Source organism: Malus sylvestris, chromosome 9, assembly GCF_916048215.2.
Source record: "Malus sylvestris chromosome 9, drMalSylv7.2, whole genome shotgun sequence".
Taxonomy (NCBI): Eukaryota; Viridiplantae; Streptophyta; class Magnoliopsida; order Rosales; family Rosaceae; genus Malus; species Malus sylvestris.
In genome coordinates this window covers 21,532,653-21,554,716 of record NC_062268.1, presented here as the reverse complement: position 1 = coordinate 21,554,716, position 22,064 = coordinate 21,532,653, and the positions used below count along the sequence as shown (strand labels likewise).

Below are 22,064 nucleotides of genomic sequence, written 5' to 3'. Positions count from 1 at the left end.
TTAGAGAGAGAGTAAGTCAATTTTACAGTTAAAATGTAACCTTTGTATCTTCTAAAGGAAGTCCCACTTTTAAATTCAGAGTTATACCCAAAGTTAAATATGACTTTACGTATAACATTAAGGGCATTGCATGATTTCAACTTTCCGAATGCATTGGAGAGGGATTTAGTCAAATTTAGAGTCAAACATCACTTTTGACTTGTAAATTTTCCCGTGCATAGGAGGTTTCCTAATATTGTCATTTAGAAGTCTTTACACTTTACTAGCATATATGCTACAAACAATGACAGAGTGGCATGAAACATCTATCATCCTTGCAAACGTACATGTACCAAAACAAAACAAGATTTAAGGTCAAGATTTTCACACAAGAAATGTGCTTCGTCAAGCACCGTCAATATCCGGTGGACCGGCAAACCATTCATGGTCCTTGAGCAACGCTGACTATTTTTAGGTGCAGCAGATGGAAGGTGACGACAGGCACGCGCCGCCTGCTATGCAGCAGACCATCAGCTGTTCAATGGTGCTCACTCACCGCCGACTATTTTTAGGAGCAGGAGTCGGATGGTGATGGATAATACTCAGCAGACCAGCAGCTCTTCAGTTGTGGCTCACTGCTGACTATTTTTAGGTGCAGCAGTTGGATAATGAATGGCAAGCACCACCTGTTCTTCAGAAGACCATCAGCCGCTTAATGGTGCTCTCACCTACGTCTATTTTCGGGTGCGGCCGTTGGATGGTTGTTCGCCGCCCTCTATTTTTAATTCCCCATCCTCAACTCATCCTGGAGGACCTACAAAATAGCATTTTCCCTACAACGGTTGAACTCAAACCGCAGTCCACACAACACTCCAGGACACAACTCATACCGGAAACAAAAATACAAAGGCACATAAAAACTAATTCAAAAGTTGATGTTTTCGTGCGTAACGGTAAAAGAACAACAATTCAGACGACTTGTGGAACAAAACCATACTTAAATTCATGAACTGATAAATGTACAAATATGTGCTGTCTTCCACCGCCTTCGGTGGGAGATAGCAAGTTCTGTTCGAACTACAAAAGATAAATATAAATATTTCTTAAAGAGGGAAAAAATGGGAGGACAATTACAAGTGAAAGAGCTTTAAAACCCTAAAGAATGTAGATATGGGTAAGGCTCCAAACTAACACATCAAAAAATACCAAAAAGAAGAGATGACGTTGGTCACTTCCCTTCGGCCGCTAAATTGCTTAACAAGAAAACAAAAGACGAAAAAAGAAGGAAGGGTAACCCTACAACAGTAAAAACCCTAATTAGAAGTTAAAAAGAAGGCACACACTATTAGCTCTGCACGTCTTGTCTGCTCAAGAGTCCGCTTAAGAAGGGTGTTATTGCTGCAAGTAATGCCTTGGGACACTCTTCGTGGGGAAGATGGCCACATCCGGATATTGCAACTAGTCTCTGCATAGACCAATACCCAATTAGTTACATTGAGACGGTGATCGTCATTCATCACGCTTTAAGTCTATAAATACTATTGGAGAGTTACATGTTTAGGGCATGGGAAATTCGATTCAGTTCAACTGGAACCACTGACTTTTATTGTTCACACTAGTTACCAAATCCGTTTAACGCTCACCTCCCAAAATTATAGAAGAGTAGAAAGCAGGAACTCACAGAATTTACAAGTTTGGAAGCCATAGCTTGAGAAGATTTAAGAGAGACAAGGGAATCCTCAGCGCCTGCGATGACTAAAACTGGCATGTCTTCAACTGCCTTTAGTAATGATTCTGCATTTTTCGGTGAAAGTAGTGTCTCGTATGACAGTCTACCTATCTCATGGAGTGCTTCATCCCATCCTTCTACACATAGAGGGGCCTGGTTGCAAAAACAAAAAGAAGGGAGATCAAACAAATGATTACTAAAATTTGATTTCACAATCACAATCTTTATACAATCAGCACATACACTAAAGCTTTGCTTTATACTTGAACCTAATCGTTGACCCCAAACAAAAAAAACTTAAACCTAATCTCTCCTACATTTTTATATGCTCAAGAGAAAGACACAGCTGGAGTGAAAACGATGTTTCCAATAAATTTTTATCAATACGAATAAGGAAAGACCACTGTTCTGAAAACAGCTGCCCCTTGATGATCAAGAATGAGTATGAGCTGCAGGAATGAAAGGAGGAAACATCGGAAAAAAATTTCATTCATTCATTCAGAAATTCGTAGTGCCCAAGAGTGGTTAAATCTGTTTGTTGCCCTCAATTTTGCAGGAATGTGTCGTAACTTAGAACTTAAAATTTCCTTTTCGGTTAACTGTACACTATCTCAAGGATGTTCTGTTATTTCCATTCTTTTCCCTCGTTTCACATAATATTGAAGGGCATACCTTATAAAGGCTCAAAATGTCTGTTGTCAGCTTTGTTGCATCGTACCAGGCACGCCTATTCACCACTTGTGTAATTTCTGTTCGCAGTAATGGACGAACCAGGTGCTTTTTCCCTAGTGAAGTTCTCAAGAGTATCCTCGCAAAAGCAGGCACAACTTCTCTTGACAAGCTAACATTTAACAATACTACGCCTTTAATTGTAACCTGAATTGTATAACAAAATAAAACCGACAAAATATAATGAATATTAAAATAATAGAGAAAGAAAAAGAAAAACATCTAAGGACAATATGGTGTAAACATATTCAAAGAAGCGGCATCATTCCCCCCTTTTGAATAAAAGAGGACAGTAATATCTTTATTGCTTCCTATTTTATCATCACGTATGATATCACGGAATGTTGCATCTTCATGCATGGGAGGATGACACCAGTATTTCAGCCTAACGATGGTACTTATCCTATCTTAAATTTTCCAATGGCTACTGGTACGCTTAGTGTGAAAGTGAATATAAAATGCCTATATCAACCAATGAACAGTACAAAACTCATACGAGGTTACGTAGACATGGAAAACAGCCCAACAGCATAGTCTTGATAGCAAAACTTCCAGTATCTTTGATACTAATTTATATCGGAGCAAGTAATTAATTTCACATGTAGGAAGAGTTAGAAGCAAAAAGGTCCAATTAGTTTATGATATCTTAAATGAAAACTAAGAAGGGATACTCACATTGAAAGAATTCACTGATGCTTGTACTTTTTGTGCAGCCATCAAAGCTAGAAGGCCTCCATCATCATGACCAGCAAGCACCACTGAAGAAAATCCCATCTCAGAGCAGAAAGAAAGAAGCAGGTCAACCTGGTAAATTAGGTTAAAAAATTTCAGATCAATATAAAGTCTAGAAATAAAACTTGAGGAACACATAAGCTACATGGGGAAGGGGACCAATAAGTGCATCGCTGTGTTCAATGATGTGCCCATGTTTCAGGACTGTTCAATGATGTGCCCATGTTGGATAAACAATTTGACTAGGATCAGCCTAAAGGATACACTAGAAAACTTTGAAAGCACAACAGTAGATCCCATTGACCATCCATGGGCACCCATTGACCATGGTGATCTATGGTGAGTGGTGATGTTTGTGCTTGTTATGGTGATGATAGTGATATATGGAGCATTCATGGGCACCCATTGACCATCCCCACCCAACTCAAGGGTAAAGTACATGGAACTTATCACAGAGTAACTAAAGTGGGAGACCAATTACTTGAGAATCAAGTTTATAAGGATTAGGCATTTCTTTATCCTCCCAATCTTCCCGTCGCAGCCTTGAGGTTAGGCCCCAACCAGGGCGATCAAAAGCAGCAACTGTGCAACCAACTTGCCGGGAAAGGGTCCCCATCACATGCCTCCAAGAAAAGGCTCCTCCCCCAAACCCATGCACTAATAGAATACCAAACTGGTCACTTCCTTCCATTTCTTTGTTTGGAGTACCAAAATTTAATTTACTACCCTCATCCTCTTCACCAGCATTGGATAGTCTCAAGACAGGAATCTCTTCAGAAAGAACAGGAGAAACTGTAGAACCGTCCAATAAAGGTACATAGAGAGATGAGCCGTGAAATTGATTGCTGTAGCTCCTGTGGAGATGGTTTTGGCCTTTCGATAACAAGCTTAATGGATGTCGATCTAGTTTTGGCCTCCCCATAGCCATTTTTGGGGAGCTAGGTTCAAGAAATGCAATGGATGACAAGGAATGAGGTGGTGAACCAGGCAAGCTAAGCTTGTAATGAAGAGTAAGCCCCCTGCACGTGATGAATAAGCTGTCAATATCTGTAATTACTCTGACTGGGAGTTCACCATCATCTCGAGCTGTAGAAAAAGGCTTACGCCTCATTTCACTGTCACTTTTTGGGGTTTTTCCTCCCGAGGGAGTGGGAGATCTTGGGACCTTCTGATAGCCAGAGAATACATTTTTGCATGAAAGGACCTGTTCATTTGATAAACAGAGTTCGTTACAAACTACCAAAAGTTTTAGTTAGATAATCATTTGTGTATAATCAAGTGTAATAAGCAGAACGCAGAGGCTGTTAGAGTGCATAATTATTCCATGCATTGTGGTTGCAAAACTCTTTCGACAATTAAGAATAACAGAAAACTAAGTATGAATAAAGAAAATTTAAACAAAAACAAAAAAACCTTAAGCAAACTTACAGTTTCTGGATCAACTCGGTGAAATAGGAGCTTTCTCCTTGCTCTGCAACTTGTTCTATAAGCAACCACAGTATGTCCAAGGGAAAAGACTACTGATGAGAGAAACAAGACAGGCATTCCCCATGACTTCTTCAAGTGGAGTCTCTGCCTTGAGAGGGAAGACGAAGCTTCAGCCTCAATTTGAGAATTTACAGTGAAAAGACAAGCTTTGATTGAAAGAAGTAGAATTGAGATGAAGGAACAGAAAGTCACAGTTCCAAGGTATGGACCGTGTGAGAGAGCAGGGCCATCGCACATGGAATGCACACCTGCAATAAACGAAATCCATAAATTAGCATATATATACGGCACACAAGGAAGGTTCATTCGTATCGCTGCTATGTTTATAAATTCTGTAAGCATGGCCATAGAGACATCTTCCGAATGGTTACTGAGAAAACACAGCTGTAAAAGGCATTTTGTGCATCACTCGAAAAGTAAACTCCGCTTTACTAAGCGAAATACTTGAACTGACGTCACTTGTCAGCAAAATAGCAATGGTAGGTTCAAACTGATTGGTAACAACAGGGCACTAGCTACATGCTCATTTCATTCATGTCTAAAGCTACACAGAACAGAGGGATCGTTCGAACCCGAAAAATGCAACCATTCCATTTTGCTCAAGATGTCTGATCATCAAGGAACAAAAACCCGAAAGAAAATTAATCATAATAAACAAACAATGTAACTTTGTGATCAAAACACAGAATAGTGGGAAAACAAATTTCAAAATCCTTAAATTTCTTTCAAATTAAAAAAATAAACACACTTCGGATTCCTAAAGGGGAGTATCAAAGTTCAATCACAAAAAACTAAAACTAAAATATAAAAAACTCAGAAAAGAGATAGAAAGGTGCATACAGATAATGATAAGAGATCTGATAAAGGAAACCAGAGGAATATCGGTGAGCGAGCTCTTGAAGGCGTATCGATGCAAATGCTCTTTGAATCCGTAGCACGTCACGCACGTGAAGCTCGATATCAACACGCACGGCACCAGCATGTCCCCTATCGCCACCAGCGCCGGCAGCGACGACACTAGCAGCGACGCCACCATCGCCACCATGAAGAACACCGTCCGTAAGCATCTCCGAACCTTCTCCAAGAAGTAACCTCCCTTCGCCATTCCAACAAGAAGAAGCAACAGCAATGATCCAACCCGACGGCACTCGCTTTCTCTCTCCTCTGATTATATACACGAGCAGACGAAAACACCGATCTTGATCGGACCGCGGTGGCGGTCCAGAGCCGTACCTTATGTCGGGCTCCTCACGGAGCTCAACGGAACTGAAACCGAAACCCTAGCCGAGTACAGAAAGTACAGAGGACACGGCGGCGGAGGCGGAGGCGGAGGCGTTGGCTTTTCCGCCATTTCCGGGCGCCAGTAGAGGGGCAAAACCGTAAATTCAGAAGGATTGCTGAGAGACCATCGCTGATGCCATGGAAATTGCGGCAGCGGAAGGTAGAGGAGAAAGAGGGGCTAGGGTTTTGAAACGATAAGAGACGCAGAGACGGAGGAGCTTTTGAAATGAATCCAAAGGCCTCTTCTTCTCTTTGGTGTTGTTTTTTGAAACGTTGTATGGTTCTCTCTCTTCTTCTTCTTTCCTCATGTGTTTTTTTTTTAAATTCATTCATCTTCAAAAAAAAAAAAAAACCCAGTAATTTTAATTGTTTGAAATTAGAGGTGGGGTGGTCTTTGGCTCTTTGTTTTCATCGTTAATCAAATTGTAATTTTTCACTTCTCTAATTTATCATCGTTTTAATTTTTTTAATAATGCAATATTATATATTAATTTACACATACCATTGTTTTGTTGTTAAAGAACGTTGTAGTAAGTCAATTGGTACTACGATATAATGGTATTACTTTTCACTTTCTTGTTTCAAAACTTATTATACTAAAATACTCGATTATTTGTGGAGATTGTATATGTAATTGTAATTAAGTATATACTTACTCAACTAACTGAATACAAAAACTAGAATAATACTACACTTAGACCTAGTTTGGGAGTAAGGTGCTTAAAAAAAAGCACCTATGAAAAAAAGCTGTGAGAGTTTTAGGTGTTTGGTAAACTGAAAAAAATGGCTTATTTTGGAAGTTGCTGTGAGAATAAGCTGAAATCAAAGGAAAAAGCTGAAGCTGCTATTTGCAGCTTTGGAAAACTGGCTTTTTTTCAAAGCACACGGAGGTACAGTGCTCCTTTAATGAAAAGACCCACTATCAGACTGCTTTTCTTTCCAAAAACACTTTTACAAAAAAATTTACCAAACGCTCTGCTGATTTATTTCACAGTCGCTTATTCTCACAGCACAACCGCTTATTCTCACAGCAGCTTTTTTTCAAAGCACAGCAATACCAAACCAGCCCTTACTACACTGGTATCACTTCTCTAACAGTAGTGAGACCTACTTGTTGATGCGAAATATATTAAGCACACAAATTAAACCCTCTTTTGACAATTGTAGCAAAGTATGTAAGTAGGGATCGTTCTAGACCGGGGATTAGGAGGGATTGCTAAACACTTGAAAACTGATTTAAAAACTTAAAAACAAAGTTTAAAACACTAATTTGGACTCAAAGAATGAAAAACTAAAGTTTAAAACACTAAAACAAAACAAAAACTCAAAACAGCAACTAGAAGACTCAAAACTGCCTAAAAACCACTTTCTGGGCAGTTTTGAGCACCTACACTAATTTGGACGAAATTGGGTGAAAACTTGACTCAAAATACTTAAAAACATAAACCAAAACACTTTCTAACTAAATTAAGACTTCAAAGTAAATGAGGATTTGATTTGGATGAAAATAAATTTGATAAAACAGATTGCAAAGTAAAACAGATTTTGAAAACGTTTTTGGGGTTTTAAATGGATGATGGACTAGTTAGGGGCTCTTTCTCCACACATGACAAGTATGCAAACGACTCAATTTCCAGTTATTCCTTCGTTGAATTATGAATGACAATGCCCCAAATTAACCGTGACATCACTAGTTAATTCTCAAGTTTTCCTTGTGTTATTGGATTGGATGACATCATTCGACAACCCAAAGCATTCCTCAAAAGTTCCCTACATGACATCATAATAAAGATACAATCAAAGATCATTACGTTCAATGAAAACTATAAGCATTGACAAAGCACTTGCAACTATGACATCATGTCACTCATGCTAGGAATTGGACTTAACGCGATCGTGACTAGCGACCTTCACTACATATGAATATAAGTGTGTGACGATTATGTGAAACAACCTTATATTCTAGCAACATATTCATGCAAGCCAATTAAGTGTCGACCCCTAATTAACAAACACAAATAAGTTATTACTCGCACAGTTAAGCCAATTGCATTCACGATTCAAGAACTCATAACTGGAATTTATCAAATCAACTTGCATACATAGTCATGGCTTCGAAATTACCCCTAACCAATAGGGGTTTAGCCACTCATGTTCGTAGCAAAACGAAAGGAAAAGAAATTAAACATTGAAATCATAAAACGAATTACACCTAGAATGCACCAACGATGAAGCTTAAGCATCCAAGAGTCCTTCCTTCTTTCTCCTTGCTGCTGCACACGAATGGGTGAGTTTTGGGGGTTATGAATGGTGTAGAATGATGGGTTTATGGCTGGGATAGGTGTATGGGACGGCTAGGGTGGTTTTTGGTCAGAAAATATGGTGAATGGTGAAGGATAGGTGCGGCAGAGAGAGTGGTGATGTTTCTGGCGTGAATGGGACTGAATGGGCTTGTGTGGAATGTTTTGTGGCTGCAACAAGAGGTTTATTTAAAGGGAAACAGAAATTCAAACCCTAGGTTGATTAGGAAATCAGAAATTAAGTCTAAGGATTCTAGAATTAGGAAATAAATCAGAAAATTAAAGGAAAGGGCAAGGGAAATTCGGCTAGGGTTTAAAACACAAAAGGAAGGTGTTTTAAAGCATAAAAACAGGAAATAAGGAAGAGGAAATGCAAAGGGGGGTGCGGCAAGGGTTCAAAAGGGTTCTAGGCTTTTGTTTTGTGTCCTAGAATGCTTAGAAAGTCTTCATAATTGCTGGAACTTTTAGGGACAATTAGGAAAAATCAAACCAAAGTAGGAAACCTTGGCTTAACTTTCCTACTTCAAGTAGGAATCCTTGTTGGAGGAGGAATCCTTGTTCTTCTAGGAATCCTCATGTGATTAGGAATCCATCTTCAATTAGGAATCCTTCGTTGATTAGGAATCCTTCGTCGATTAGGAATCCTTCGTCGATTAGGAATCCTCCTTCATGTAAGCACTTTCCTACTTCAACTAGGAAACGTTGTTCAAGTAGGAATCATCATCTTCAAGTCTTCAAATTCGTCCAAACCTTGGCTCCAATTATGTGATAATCATTCCAAGCCCAATTTTGCTCCAAAAAGCTCCAAAATGCATCTTCTTGCATCCTTTGGCCTTAAAACCTGAAAACACATAAAACTAGCTTAAAAGACTACTTTAACTAAGAAAACACCATGGAAATGCATAAGAACTAGCTAACTAAGGCGCATAAATATGCTCCTATCACTTGTATTGATGGATATCACTTTATTAGATATGTGATACTAATGTGGTATACAAAATATGAAAAGATTTGCTTTTTTTCCTCCAAGAATACATTTCCAAGTATTTTGTTTTTCTTAATAAGTTCATTGACAAGTTCCTTTTTTGATACTAACTTATTTGACTAGTTCTTTTTATTTATTTATAATTTTTTAAATCACGACGTACTACGCGCGATTTATATGTTTTAAATGTATTTATTAATATAGATGGAAATGAATAATAAATACATTTAATAAAAATGGTCTTTTAACTAATCAAAGCAGCTGAATCCATATTAATAAAAACGGTCTTTCAATTTCCATCTACATTTTATTGAATTTACATTAAGATTAGAAAAAATAATATTTAATAAACAACTGATTGCTAGCCCATTGTGAGGTTAAGCCCACTCTCTCCCCTTAGTGTAGATAACATCGTTTGTTCAAAAAAAGAAGAAGATTATTTGAAAACTAATTGAATCATGATGTGAAAATTAACTTGACACACAAATTAAACCTTATTGTTGACAATTGTAGTAAAGATGTAAGTAGGGAACGTTCTAGACCGGGGATTAACTAGGGATGCTAATATCTATGCCGATTGAAGATATCATTGGTTGCATTCACAGTGCTGTTTATCCAAACTGAACGTGTGTCGGCGAAAAAAGAAAAGGAAAAAGTCTCAAGGTTGTTGAGAGAATTTGCGCAGGGCAGTTGTGTGTTGAATTGGAGGGGGTTGTTTCGATGTCTTCTTTCCCTATTTATAGCAGCCAACCAGTATTGAATCCCATTCATTCTTGGATTAGAACTCCTTATCATAATCCATCTTTATCTCGACCAATCCTATTCCTACTAGGACTTTGAACATAACTCATTATCAAACCGTGTTCAATCTCAGCATCCTAATCCCGTCGAGACTCACTCTCACAACAGGATTCGTCCACATTCCTCTTTCCGATAGGATATGGCCCACTTCGACAACTCGGCCCATGGGTTGAATATCTTCTAACGACACCTGTTTACAACTTCTGGGCCGAGGATGAATCTAACCTCGGCCTATCCCACACTGGGCCGAAAAAGACCTAACTCAGCTCAACACAGTATTTTTGGGCCCAAACATTACCCCCTCGCTTCTGAGGTCGTCGACCTATACTCCTTCATTCGAGCCTCGACCTTGAAGAAGTGAAACCGACTTTCGAGAACTGCCACCATGCGCTTATGAGGCGTGATCCCTTAATCTCGAGTTCCAAACCGTCCTGCCGCATGTCAACCCCCTGGTTACCCTAGCAACCTTTATTCATGATCCTCAAAACCATGCGACCGCCGAAACGTCTCTCTTGCATTAAAACCGCCGTAACACGCCATTGTGCATCCTCAATCCGTGAAAACCTCGATCTTCTCGCCTTGATTTTCTGATCGTGTACAATGATTAGTATATCTCCCGCTTGATTTTACCTTTTATTTTGAAAATCAACCATTTAGCCTTCCATTCCCAAATGCTTATAAATACCCTTATCTCTTTCATTCTTTCCTTACGCTTTCTCAAACCTTTGAAATTTTCTTGCCGTTTTGTTTCCTTGTAAATCCTTAAAAAAAAAAAAAAAAAATTCTAGCACTTTCCTCTCAGCAATTTCTAACCTTTTTTCAATGGCCACCTTTGTTTCATAACTTTCTTCTGAGTGCAACAAGTGCAAGGATTTCATTGATCAACACGCTATCAAAACTCTGCATTTCGAGGGCGAATTGAACACTACTTATCAAGTTCTGGGCCCACTCTTCAAGGATACAGTGCCGTCATCCATCACCAACCTGTTTAAAAAATACCGTTTGGCAGGTTTACTGCAAGGATTCGATTGGTCGAAGTGGTGCCAAACAAAACCCCAAGGATTCTGGCCTTCACCTAATGCAAACTGGGTGGCATGGGTTGTTCGAATGGAAAGGTTCTTCGGCAAAGAGTGGAAAACTCTTGGTATTTACGATGCAATCAAGTTCTCGGCTATGGAGATTACAATGGATAAAGATCTCCTCATGGCAGCTCTTAGCCTCTGGTGCTCGGCCACCAACACCTTGGTTTTTCCATTTGGTACTATGACTCCTACCATCCTCGACATCTTGGTTATCATTGGGACTTCTCCTTCAGGCACCCCGGTCGACGCTACCCTTATTGGACGATGTATTTCAATGGTTCCAGTACGTCGACATCGGCCGATGTGGGGATCGTACTCCAGTCTCCCAACCAACACCGTTGGTTCTTTTCCCTCAAGTTGGATTTTGATTGTACCAACAATCAGGCCGAATACGAAGCCCTTATTATCGGCCTTAGCGTTCTCCATGATTTGCACGCTGCTCGTGTCCTCGTTTTCGGTGATTCAGAGCTCGTGATTAACCAACTCAATGGAACTTTTCGGTGCATGAGTTGTACTCTGGAGCCTTATCACATGGTTGCCAGTTACTTGGCCGAGTCATTCGACGGTATCACGTTCAATCATATTTCTCGTGGTCAGAACACCGTCGCAGACGAACTCGCTCAGATAGCCTCCGGAGCACAACTCTTGGGGGGCAAGTATGGACCAATGATACCCGTTTTACGGTAATCGTATCTGACTTTGGTTAATCAACAAGTCTTTCAGCGTGACCAAGTTATCCGTACACGAGTAATTGAAGGAAACATTTTGTCCTAGCTAAGAACAAATATGAACATTTGAATACATATGCAAGCTATTAACACTTTAAAGTAGGCATGCATCCAAAAATCAATTCATAAAACCCATGACTTTCAAAGCCTAGTATATGGTGAACCAAAAGACTTTTTAACAACATTAAAGAGAAGTAAAGATTTAGAGTTTCTTTATCCTTGAAGCTCATCCTTGTTTACACAAGGGATTCATCCAAGTGGAGGGCCTTCAAGTCACCTCCAAGCTCCTTGAATCTTGCTTGTGATTTTCCCCTTTTAGTGCTCATTTGCTCCTTGAGGATGTGAGGAAAGGATCTCCAAAAACACCAAAGGTTTGGTGTCTCTAAGTCTCCACACCAAGGGTGAGGTGTGAAGATGAAATGGATGACTTAGAGAAGAAAAGATTGCTAGCTAAATCTTCCCTAAGTGGCCGGCCTCTTTGTAGAGAGAAAGAGAGAAAATGTTTCACCTCTTTGCCTCAAAGAAAACCCTAATGAGAAATAAAGCTATAAAGTTCCTTTTATACTTCATTTCAAGTGAGTGGCAAACTTGTAATTAATCCAAGCTTGCCTATTCACCCTAATGGCCGGCCATATTAATGTTATTGGGCTATTTGCCCATTTTGTTTTAGTTGTTATACAACTTAAACATAATGGGCCTTTTGGACCAAAACGCTTTTGGGCCCCGAAACCCAAAACCAACATATAAGCCCAATACGAAGCTTTCGTAAAATTAATTAACTAATTAATTAATCTTGACCATTCTTCAATTAAACCATTTAATTGCATATCCATTTCATTTAATTTCTTCACTATCACCCTTACTCGGTGTACGATCCATTAGGTTCCAATTAGCGAGGCAGTGGGTGATTGTTACTCTTAACGATCGATTGTGAATTGAAACCACATTTCAATTCTTCCTTTTATGATTAGTGTTTGCTAGTCATTAGGGCTTCCACAAACCATGAGTGACACCTAGTAGTATGTCATGGTTACCCAAGCTAAGTAGAATTGGTTGGAGAACCTATCCAGTTACAACTACAATGCAATACGGTCATTCTCTAATACAATACTCTTAATCACATTGTTTAAGTGATAGTTTGTTTCATGTCTACTATCCAATGTGATAGATATCTATATGATTCCCTTGAATATGATTTGAAACAAACTTCTTAAGTCATATTCATATGCTTTGGCCAAAGACTTTAGAATCATATCTTAGAGTATTCTCCTTCCACCATGGAAGGTTAGAGATCCCTTGTTGTGCATTCATATGCCTACACGACTAGATAGCTTGACCCCAACAATGCCGTGGACACTCCGATGGAATGCCGTTGACATGATCAAAGATCAAGGACCTAACCATTAGACATCTATGATGCCTCAGGTCAAAGGACTACTTTGCATATTGCAACTATTGAGTTCTTACATGACATGTATGTTCGAACTCTCTTTTGATCGTTGTTCAGTGTACTCGATTACTCTTTCGAGCACCTATGTGTTTGTCTTAGTGTCCAACACCAAATGACTTGAGACTAGTCATACTCACGCTTGAGTCAACATAACACATACTAACCTTAGCGGATTGTCAATACCCAATTGGCAATCCTATGGCTAGGAACGTTTTAGGAATGAACATAAGAGAATGGTCTCGATAATCTAACTCACTTAGATCACTTGTCTCTTAGATTAAATACATCCCTTGGATTCCCTTATTACTTAAACATATGATACAATAAATAGTGATTAACAATAAGCTTTGCCCTTCATTAAACATATAAAAGTTTAATACATTAAGTATTCCAAAAAGCTATTACATCAAATGAGTGGCTTTGTGGGCATACTTCCAACAATCTCCCACTTGCACTCAAAGCCATCTTCCCATGTATCTAATACCCATCTTTTCCATATGACGGTCAAGCTGGATTTGAGACATTGGCTTTATCAGTGGATCTGCTACGTTATCGGCTGAAGCAACTTTGAGGATGTTGACTTTCCCCTCGGCAGCATATCTTCTAATGATATTAAAGCGCCTGTCAAAATGCTTGTTCTTTTGATGTGCCCTGGGTTCCTTGGCTTGAGCTATCGCCCCACTACTATCACAGTACAAAGTTACTGGTGATGTAATGGTTGGAACCACTCCAAGTTCAGTGATGAACTTCTTCATCCAGAACGCTTCTTTGCCGGCTTCAGCTGCAGCGACATATTCAGCCTCTGTCGTGGAATCAGCAATTACACTTTGTTTCTTGCTTTTCCAACTGACAGCCCCACCATTCAGAGTGAATACATATCCGAAGTTGGAACTCCTATCATCGACGTCAGATTGGAAATCTGCGTCTGTATGAGCTTCCACTCGCAACTCTGTTGCTTCTCCATAAACGAGGAACATGTCCTTAGTTCTTCTTAAGTACTTAAGGACCGTCTTGACAGCTGCCCAGTGTTCTGATCCTGGGTTAGATTGATATCGACTAGTAATGCTCACAACATATGCGATATCAGGCCTTGTGCATATCATGGCATACATGAGACTCCCTATGGCGGAAGCATAAGGAATAGCATTCATTTGTCGTATCTCTTCAGGAGTCTTAGGTTCCATGGACTTAGAAAGGTGAATTCCATGTCAAACAGGAAGAAAACCTTTCTTAGACTGTTCCATCTGGAACCTACTTAGCACCTTATCAATGTACATAGATTGGGATAATCCAATTAATTTTCTGGATCTATCACGATAGAGCTTTATCCCAAGTACATAAGATGCATCTCCTAAATCTTTCATGTGGAAGGTTTTGGACAACCACACTTTTACAGAAGAAAGTACTGCAGTGTCATTCCCGAATAGTAATATGTCATCTACATATAACACTAGGAATACAACTGCATCCCCAACGACCTTTTGATAAACACAATTGTCGTCTTCGTTTTGAGTAAAACCAAACGATTTGATTTCAGTATCAAAACGACTGTTCCAGCTCCTGGAGGCTTGCTTAAGTCCATAAATGGACCTCTGAAGCTTGCATACTTTAGTCTTTTCAGACTTGGACACGAAACCTTCGGGTTGAGCCATGTAAAGCTCTTCCTCTAGGTAGCCGTTCAGAAAGGCCGTCTTCACGTCCATTTGCCAGATTTCATAATCATAGTACGCAGCTATAGCAAGCAAAATCCGAATGGACTTAATCATGGCTACAGGAGAGAAAGTTTCTTCATAGTCAATCCCTTCTCTTTGCCTGTAACGCTTGGCTACGAGTCTAGCCTTATAAGTCTCCACGTTCCCATCAACGCCTATCTTCCTCTTGAAGACCCATTTGTTTCCAACAGGTACAATACCTTCTGGAGGGTCTACAAGAGTCCAGACCTGATTTTGATACATGGAATCCATCTCGGATTTCATGGCCTCTTGCCATCTCTTTGAATCAATGTCGGACATTGCTTCAGTGTAGTCCCTAGGGTCCTCCTTTGTGTCATTGTCACCGAGAAGGTGCAATTTCGCAAAGTCATTGTCTAAGCCATACCTCTTAGGTGGCTTACTAACCCGTTCAGATCTACGTGGAGCTAGGGGTTCAGGAACAGGGTTGTCATCTTGTTGAGTGCTTGTTTGTGGTTCTTCATTAATCTCATTAATTTCCTTCAATTCTATCGTTTTCTCGCTACTTCCATTGAGAACGAATTCGTCCTCAAGGAACATAGCAATTCTGGCGACAAAGACTTTCTTGTCGTCAGGGTTATAGAATTCGTATCCCAAAGTCTGTTTGGAATACCCCACAAAATAGCACTTAACAGATCTTGCTTCAAGCTTGTTAGCTTCAAGCCTTTTAACGTAAGCCGGACAACCCCAAATCCTAATATGATTAAGATTTGTGCTTTTGCCATGCCATATCTCATATGGCGTTTGTGAAACTAACTTGGAAGGTACTCTATTAAGCAAGTAAGCTGCTGTGTATAGAGCATATCCCCATAATGTTACTGGTAGATTAGCAGAACTCATCATAGAACGAACCATGTTCATCAAGGTTCGATTTCTCCGTTCAGAAACTCCGTTATGTTGAGGAGTTCCTGGTGGAGTCCACTGTGATACTATTCCACACTCTTTGAGATAATCTAGGAACTCGTTACTCAGATATTCACCACCTCGATCTGATCTTAGGGTCTTTATCTGTTTCCCAGTTTGCTTCTCAACTTCATTCTTGAATTCTTTGAACCTTTCAAAGGATTCTGACTTGTACTTCATAAGATACACATAGCCAAACCGAGAGTGATCGTCGGTGAATGTGATATAGTAGGAGAAGCCTCCTCTCGACGTAGTAGACATAGGTCCACATACGTCAGTGTGGATTAACCCTAGAATTTCAGTGGCACGCTCTCATTTTCCAGTAAATGGAGATTTTGTCATCTTTCCTTTCAAGCAACATTCACAAGTACCCATCTGGTCATTACCTAATGGGCGGATATATCCGTCTTTCGACATCTTGCGAATCTTATCAAGGTTCACATGTCCAAGTTTAAGATGCCACATCTTTTCTTGGTTAACTTCTTCTCTAGCCCTTTTGGGTTTTGAGGTATTCCTGCTTTCAATACAGTGCATCCCACTATTCGTCTCTAGGTGAAAAAGTCCCTTTATCATATTACCATGAGAGATAATACGACCGTTCAAGTATAAAGTGCAACTCATTTTGTCAAACAATACTGAGTGCCCATCTCGTAAAAGCTTAGAGATAGAAATCAAATTCTTTATACATGAAGGAAAATATAAACAATTTTTAAGTTCCAGGACTTCCCCAGAGGGTAGGTTAAGCATGTAGGTGCCTATTGCTTTTGCAGAGATTTTAGTGCCGTTCCCAACTCGCACAACCATCTCCCCATTGTGCAGTGACCTGCTCCCTGCTAGTCCCTGCAACGTATTGCAGATATGTTGACTAGCGCCTGAATCAAATATCCAGGAATTGGAGCTCACTGTAAAAGCACTCTCTATGACAGAAATAGTTTCTTCAAAAGTTCGTGTCATAAGGCTCGCAATGCGCACCCTGTATTTCTTCTTTCAACGTTCATCATTTCCACAATGAAAACATGTTCCTTTGGTTTTCTTTGCTTCTTCTTATGCAACCTTTTCCTTGTGATTGCATTCTCACTCCCACTGTCCATTTTGAAACCTTTTTCAAATTTACAGCACATGTCAATCATCTCGTTTAAAGCATGATCGAATCTATTCACTTTATAGTTTACAATAAACTTAGTGAAATCATCCGAGAGAGATGCAAGGAAAAAGTCTTGGGCCATTTTCCCATCGATGGAAGTTCCTAAACTTTTAAGATCTTTAAATATCTTTTCCATCTTTTGTCCATGTTGATGGACCGATGTCCCCTTTGCCATTTTGGCATTCATTAGACTACAAACATTTGAGAATCGTACATTACTAGTCTCAATGTCATGCATCTTATGCAAACTTTCAACCATGGCACAAGAACTATCCATGTGCTTATGTAGCTTCATAAGCTCCTCACTAAGTGAAGTGAGGATTAAGCATTTGGCTTGTAGGTCATCCTCATAGTGTCTAACATATTTTTGACACTCCTCCTTTGAAGTGGCGATACCAAGCAAGGAAACGTTGGCCCTTAAGGCCCTTTTTGTCAAGTATAATGGTGGGTATAATTTTAGGCATGTTGTTAACTACATAACATAACAGAAATCGTATTAGATTGTTTGTTTAAAACTATTTGATTGGGTCTTTGAATCAACTAGTACCACCCACTATTTTTGGCAAATTCCACATCCCTCAATAGAATTCGAGAGTTATATTGAACTCTTAGCGGGGTATGGGAGACTCACCATTACCAAGCCCACCTCAGAAGAATATCATATTGGCTAGCAACAATAATGATGAGAGGATAACGCTTTAGCCATTTACAACTTTTGTAATTACCCATCTCGTTTGGCCTCTAGAGAATGATGTCTCAGAAGAATATCTTATTGGCACCATTGCACTTAGTTAAGTCATTCCCACCATGCTAGTTCAAGTAGGGGTTCAAGAATGGCCTCAGAAGAATATCATATTGGCCATACTCGTTGCCTACTTTCACTTCATCATATGTTTATGGGCTTCTCCTGAATGTAAGCACATACTTTGCATACCCCAGAACTGGACGAATACGGTGTATAAGTCACAAACGATTGAAGCCCACCACGGTGGAAGGCCTACGAAGAGATGTTCAAAACATCTCTCGCTTATCAACTTAATATTCGTTTGTCGAGGGAGTAGTTTTGGGCTACATCAAAATCATTTTAATCATATTAAAAGAACTTGGGCCTATCATAACCATTGGTCCAAGTTAATATGATTTAGTAGCATATAATACTCCCATTGTTTCGTTGAAACAAGCGAGACTATATGGAACTACTAACGAACGCATTGCATCCTCATATGGACTATATGGTCATATTAGGTTTTAGGATGATTATGAATCGTTTAATTTGATCCAACACGAGCCTTGTGTTGGACCTTGGGTCTAAGGTAGGTAGTTGTTGATTTTAGTTACGCGTTTAATCCAATTAAACCGTTATTTCCTATTGGGCGTTGGACCCAACTATTCCATTTTGCATACATATAAACAAAAGGAATACATGAAATAATAAGAAGGGCTTATGCCCTTTTACAACACAAATGATGGACTTATGTCCATTTACAACAAATTGAATTAATCAAATTACATTCAAAATCTACACTACCAAACCCAAACATTCATAATGTAAAGCGGCCAATCACATAGCTCAATTATCGAGGCCTTTGGTTCATAATCACCCTTTTCTCAATTAATCACATTAACTAAGAAAGCAACTTAAACAATTGGTTTTTGGATCCATAGAATTGATTTAAATGGAACTAAATGAAATGAAAATCCAATTCTCATTAAAGAGACAAAACAATTTTGTTCTCATCCTTTTGGGCCAAAAGGAAACTATGACCACAACAATTGGGCCATAATGCAAATACAAAAACTTTTGGGGTCACTTTGTAAAAACACAATAGTCCACAACTTCATGTAATTACAACTAGATCCCAAAATTTTATTAATGTAAAAACATCATTAAAGGATTAAAACAATTCGTCCTTTAGAGTTTTTGGGCCTTAACGTAAAAACGTAAACTTTTGGGCCAAAGTGCAAATACACAAAAGTATCAAAACTTTATGTAATTGCATAAAAGACCCCAAAAGTAGCCCCACTAGGGGGTGGCCGGTTTTGGAGTGTGAATGAGTGTGAAAGGGTTTTTATGCAACTTGATTTTGGTGGGTGAGGTAAAGGTGAAATTGATGGTTTGTAAGAAAAATAAAAGATCTATGACAAAACATTAAAGCCAAAATAAATGCTTCACCAATAACTTTCACCCATCAAAATTAAACCAAAACTTTATGAAAAACATAAAACTTTTGAATCAAAACTTCAAAACTTTATGTTCTTGGCAAGAACTTCAAGAACATTGAAGAACACTCATGAAAACTCATAATAGCTCCATGAATGTTTTCACTCACCAAAACTCAATTTTTCACCACTCAAAAGAGGGCTAATATCCTAGGGTACTTAGGGGTTCCAAAAGTCACCTTAAAACCATTTTAACAAGACAAACATGAACCCAAAAAATCACCCTAAGGATTTGGCCGAATTTCCCAAAATACATGGCACCAAATTTTAGTTCCAATATTCATGCTTAAATGAAATACATCTACAACATTTGAGATGCTAAATTTTCTAGCAAAATTTATATATTCAAAAGCAAGAACAAAGCTTGTAACATTTACAACATTTAAATCATAAATCATGAAAATCACAAAACCCAAAAGGATTCACCATAAACTAGGCCTAGGCTCTGATACCACTTGAAGGAAAAATTTTGTCCTAGCTAAGAACAAATATGAACATTTGAATACATATGCAAGCTATTAACACTTTAAAGTAGGCATGCATCCAAAAATCAATTCATAAAACCCATGACTTTCAAAGCCTAGTATATGGTGAACCAAAAGACTCTTTAACAACATTAAAGAGAAGTAAAGATTTAGAGTTTCTTTACCCTTGAAGCTCATCCTTGTTTACACAGGGGATTCATCCAAGTGGAGGGCCTTCAAGTCACCTCCAAGCTCCTTGAATCTTGCTTGTGATTTTCCCCTTTTAGTGCTCCTTTGCTCCTTGAGGATGTGAGGAAAGGATCTCCAAAAACACCAAAGGTTTGGTATCTCTAAGTCTCCACACCAAGGGTGAGGTGTGAAGATGAAATGGATGACTTAGAGAAGAAAAGATTGCTAGCTAAATCTTCCCTAAGTGGCCGGCCTCTTTGTAGAGAGAAAGAGAGAAAATGTTTCACCTCTTTGCCTCAAAGAAAACCCTAATGAGAAATAAAGCTATAAAGTTCCTTTTATACTTCATTTCAAGTGAGTGGCAAACTTGTAATTAATCCAAGCTTGCCCATTCACCCTAATGGCCGGCCATATTAATGTTATTGGGCTATTTGCCCATTTTGTTTGAGTTGTCATACAACTTAAACATAATGGGCCTTTTGGACCAAAACGCTTTTGGGCCCCGAAACCCAAAACCAACATATAAGCCCAATACGAAGCTTTCGTAAAATTAATTAACTAATTAATTAATCTTGACCATTCTTCAATTAAACCATTTAATTGCATATCCATTTCATTTAATTTCTTCACTATCACCCTTACTCGGTGTACGATCCATTAGGTTCCAATTAGCGAGGCAGTGGGCGATTGTTACTCTTAACGATCGATTGTGAATTGAAACCACATTTCAATTCTCCATTTTATGATTAGTGTTTGTTAGTCATTAGGGCTTCCACAAACCATGAGTGACACCTAGCAGTATGTCATGGTTACCCAAGCTAAGTAGAATTGGTTGGAGAACCTATCCAGTTACAACTACAATGCAATACGGTCATTCTCTAATACAATACTCTTAATCACATTGTTTAAGTGATAGTTTGTTTCATGTCTACTATCCAATGTGATACATATCTATATGATTCCCTTGAATATGATTTGGAACAAACTTCTTAAGTCATATTCATATGCTTTGGCCAAAGACTTTAGAATCATATCTTAGAGTATTCTCCTTCCACCATGGAAGGTTAGAGATCCCTTGTTGTGCATTCATATGCCTACACGACTAGATAGCTTGACCCCAACAATGCCGTGGACACTCCGATGGAATGCCGTTGACATGATCAAAGATCAAGGACCTAGCCATTAGACATCTATGATGCCTCAGGTCAAAGGACTACTTTGCATATTGCAACTATTGAGTTCTTACATGACATGTATGTTCGAACTCTCTTTCGATCGTTGTTCAGTGTACTCGATTACTCTTTCGAGCACCTATGTGTTTGTCTTAGTGTCCAACACCAAATGACTTGAGACTAGTCATACTCACGCTTGAGTCAACATAACACATACTAACCTTAGCGGATTGTCAATACCCAATTGGCAGTCCTATGGCTAGGAACGTTTTAGGAATGAACATAAGAGAATGGTCTCGATAATCTAACTCACTTAGATCACTTGTCTCTTAGATCAAATACATCCCTTGGATTCCCTTATTACTTAAACACATGATACAATAAATAGTGATTAACAATAAGCTTTGCCCTTCATTAAACATATAAAAGTTTAATACATTAAGTATTCCAAAAAGCTATTACATCAAATGAGTGGCTTTGTGGGCATACTTCCAACAGTAATGTCCTTACCTTCGTTGTTGGAATGGGAGGATCCCGTAGATGTTTACGCGATCGAGACGCTACCAAACGACTGGAGAAGGCCAATTGTGCAATACCTTAATAATCCTAAAGGCAAACACGACCGAAATATAAGGGTTCATGCCACAAGCTACATCTCGTAACAAAATGAGTTGTATCGAAAAAGCGAGGACGGTTTATTACTGTTATGCCTCGGCCGACAAGAAGCTGCCCAAGCAATCATAGAGGTAAATGAAGGAATTTGCGGAGCCCATCAATTAGGATGCAAGATTCGCTGGCTACTTTGCCGGCACGGTTACTTTTGGCCAATCATATTGAAAGATTGTATCGAGTATGCACGAAGATGCATTCGGTGTCAAATTCATGGACCTATCCAAAGAGCCCTGGCCGAATTACTTCATTCGGTTACCAAACCTTGGCCGTTCAAAGGATGGGCAAT

The 22,064-nt window shown here is 39.1% G+C and overlaps 1 protein-coding gene across 1 annotated transcript; it reads right to left on the bottom strand.

Moving 5' to 3' along the window:
• Positions 1-957: 957 nt before the first annotated feature.
• On the bottom strand, positions 958-6,241 carry LOC126583131 (uncharacterized). Its single transcript, XM_050247427.1, has 7 exons — positions 5,498-6,241; positions 4,598-4,905; positions 3,651-4,373; positions 3,113-3,241; positions 2,381-2,584; positions 1,661-1,861; positions 958-1,444 (listed from the first exon to the last, which is right to left on the bottom strand). Exons 1-7 carry the CDS (start codon positions 5,760-5,762, stop codon positions 1,325-1,327), a joined length of 1,950 nt encoding a protein of 649 aa, XP_050103384.1. The 5' UTR covers positions 5,763-6,241; the 3' UTR covers positions 958-1,324.
• Positions 6,242-22,064: the final 15,823 nt, after the last annotated feature.

Bases quoted from the DNA above. Each gene is read 5' to 3' on its own strand.
- LOC126583131 (XM_050247427.1), bottom strand. From the start codon at position 5,762: ATGGCGAAGGGAGGTTACTTCTTGGAGAAGGTTCGGAGATGCTTACGG. The intron at 4,906-5,497 runs GTATGCACCTTT...CGTTTATTGCAG, and splicing joins CAGATCTCTTATCATTATCT to GTGTGCATTCCATGTGCGAT. The intron at 1,445-1,660 runs GTGAGTTCCTGC...TGGTCTATGCAG, and splicing joins CTTCCAAACTTGTAAATTCT to AGACTAGTTGCAATATCCGG.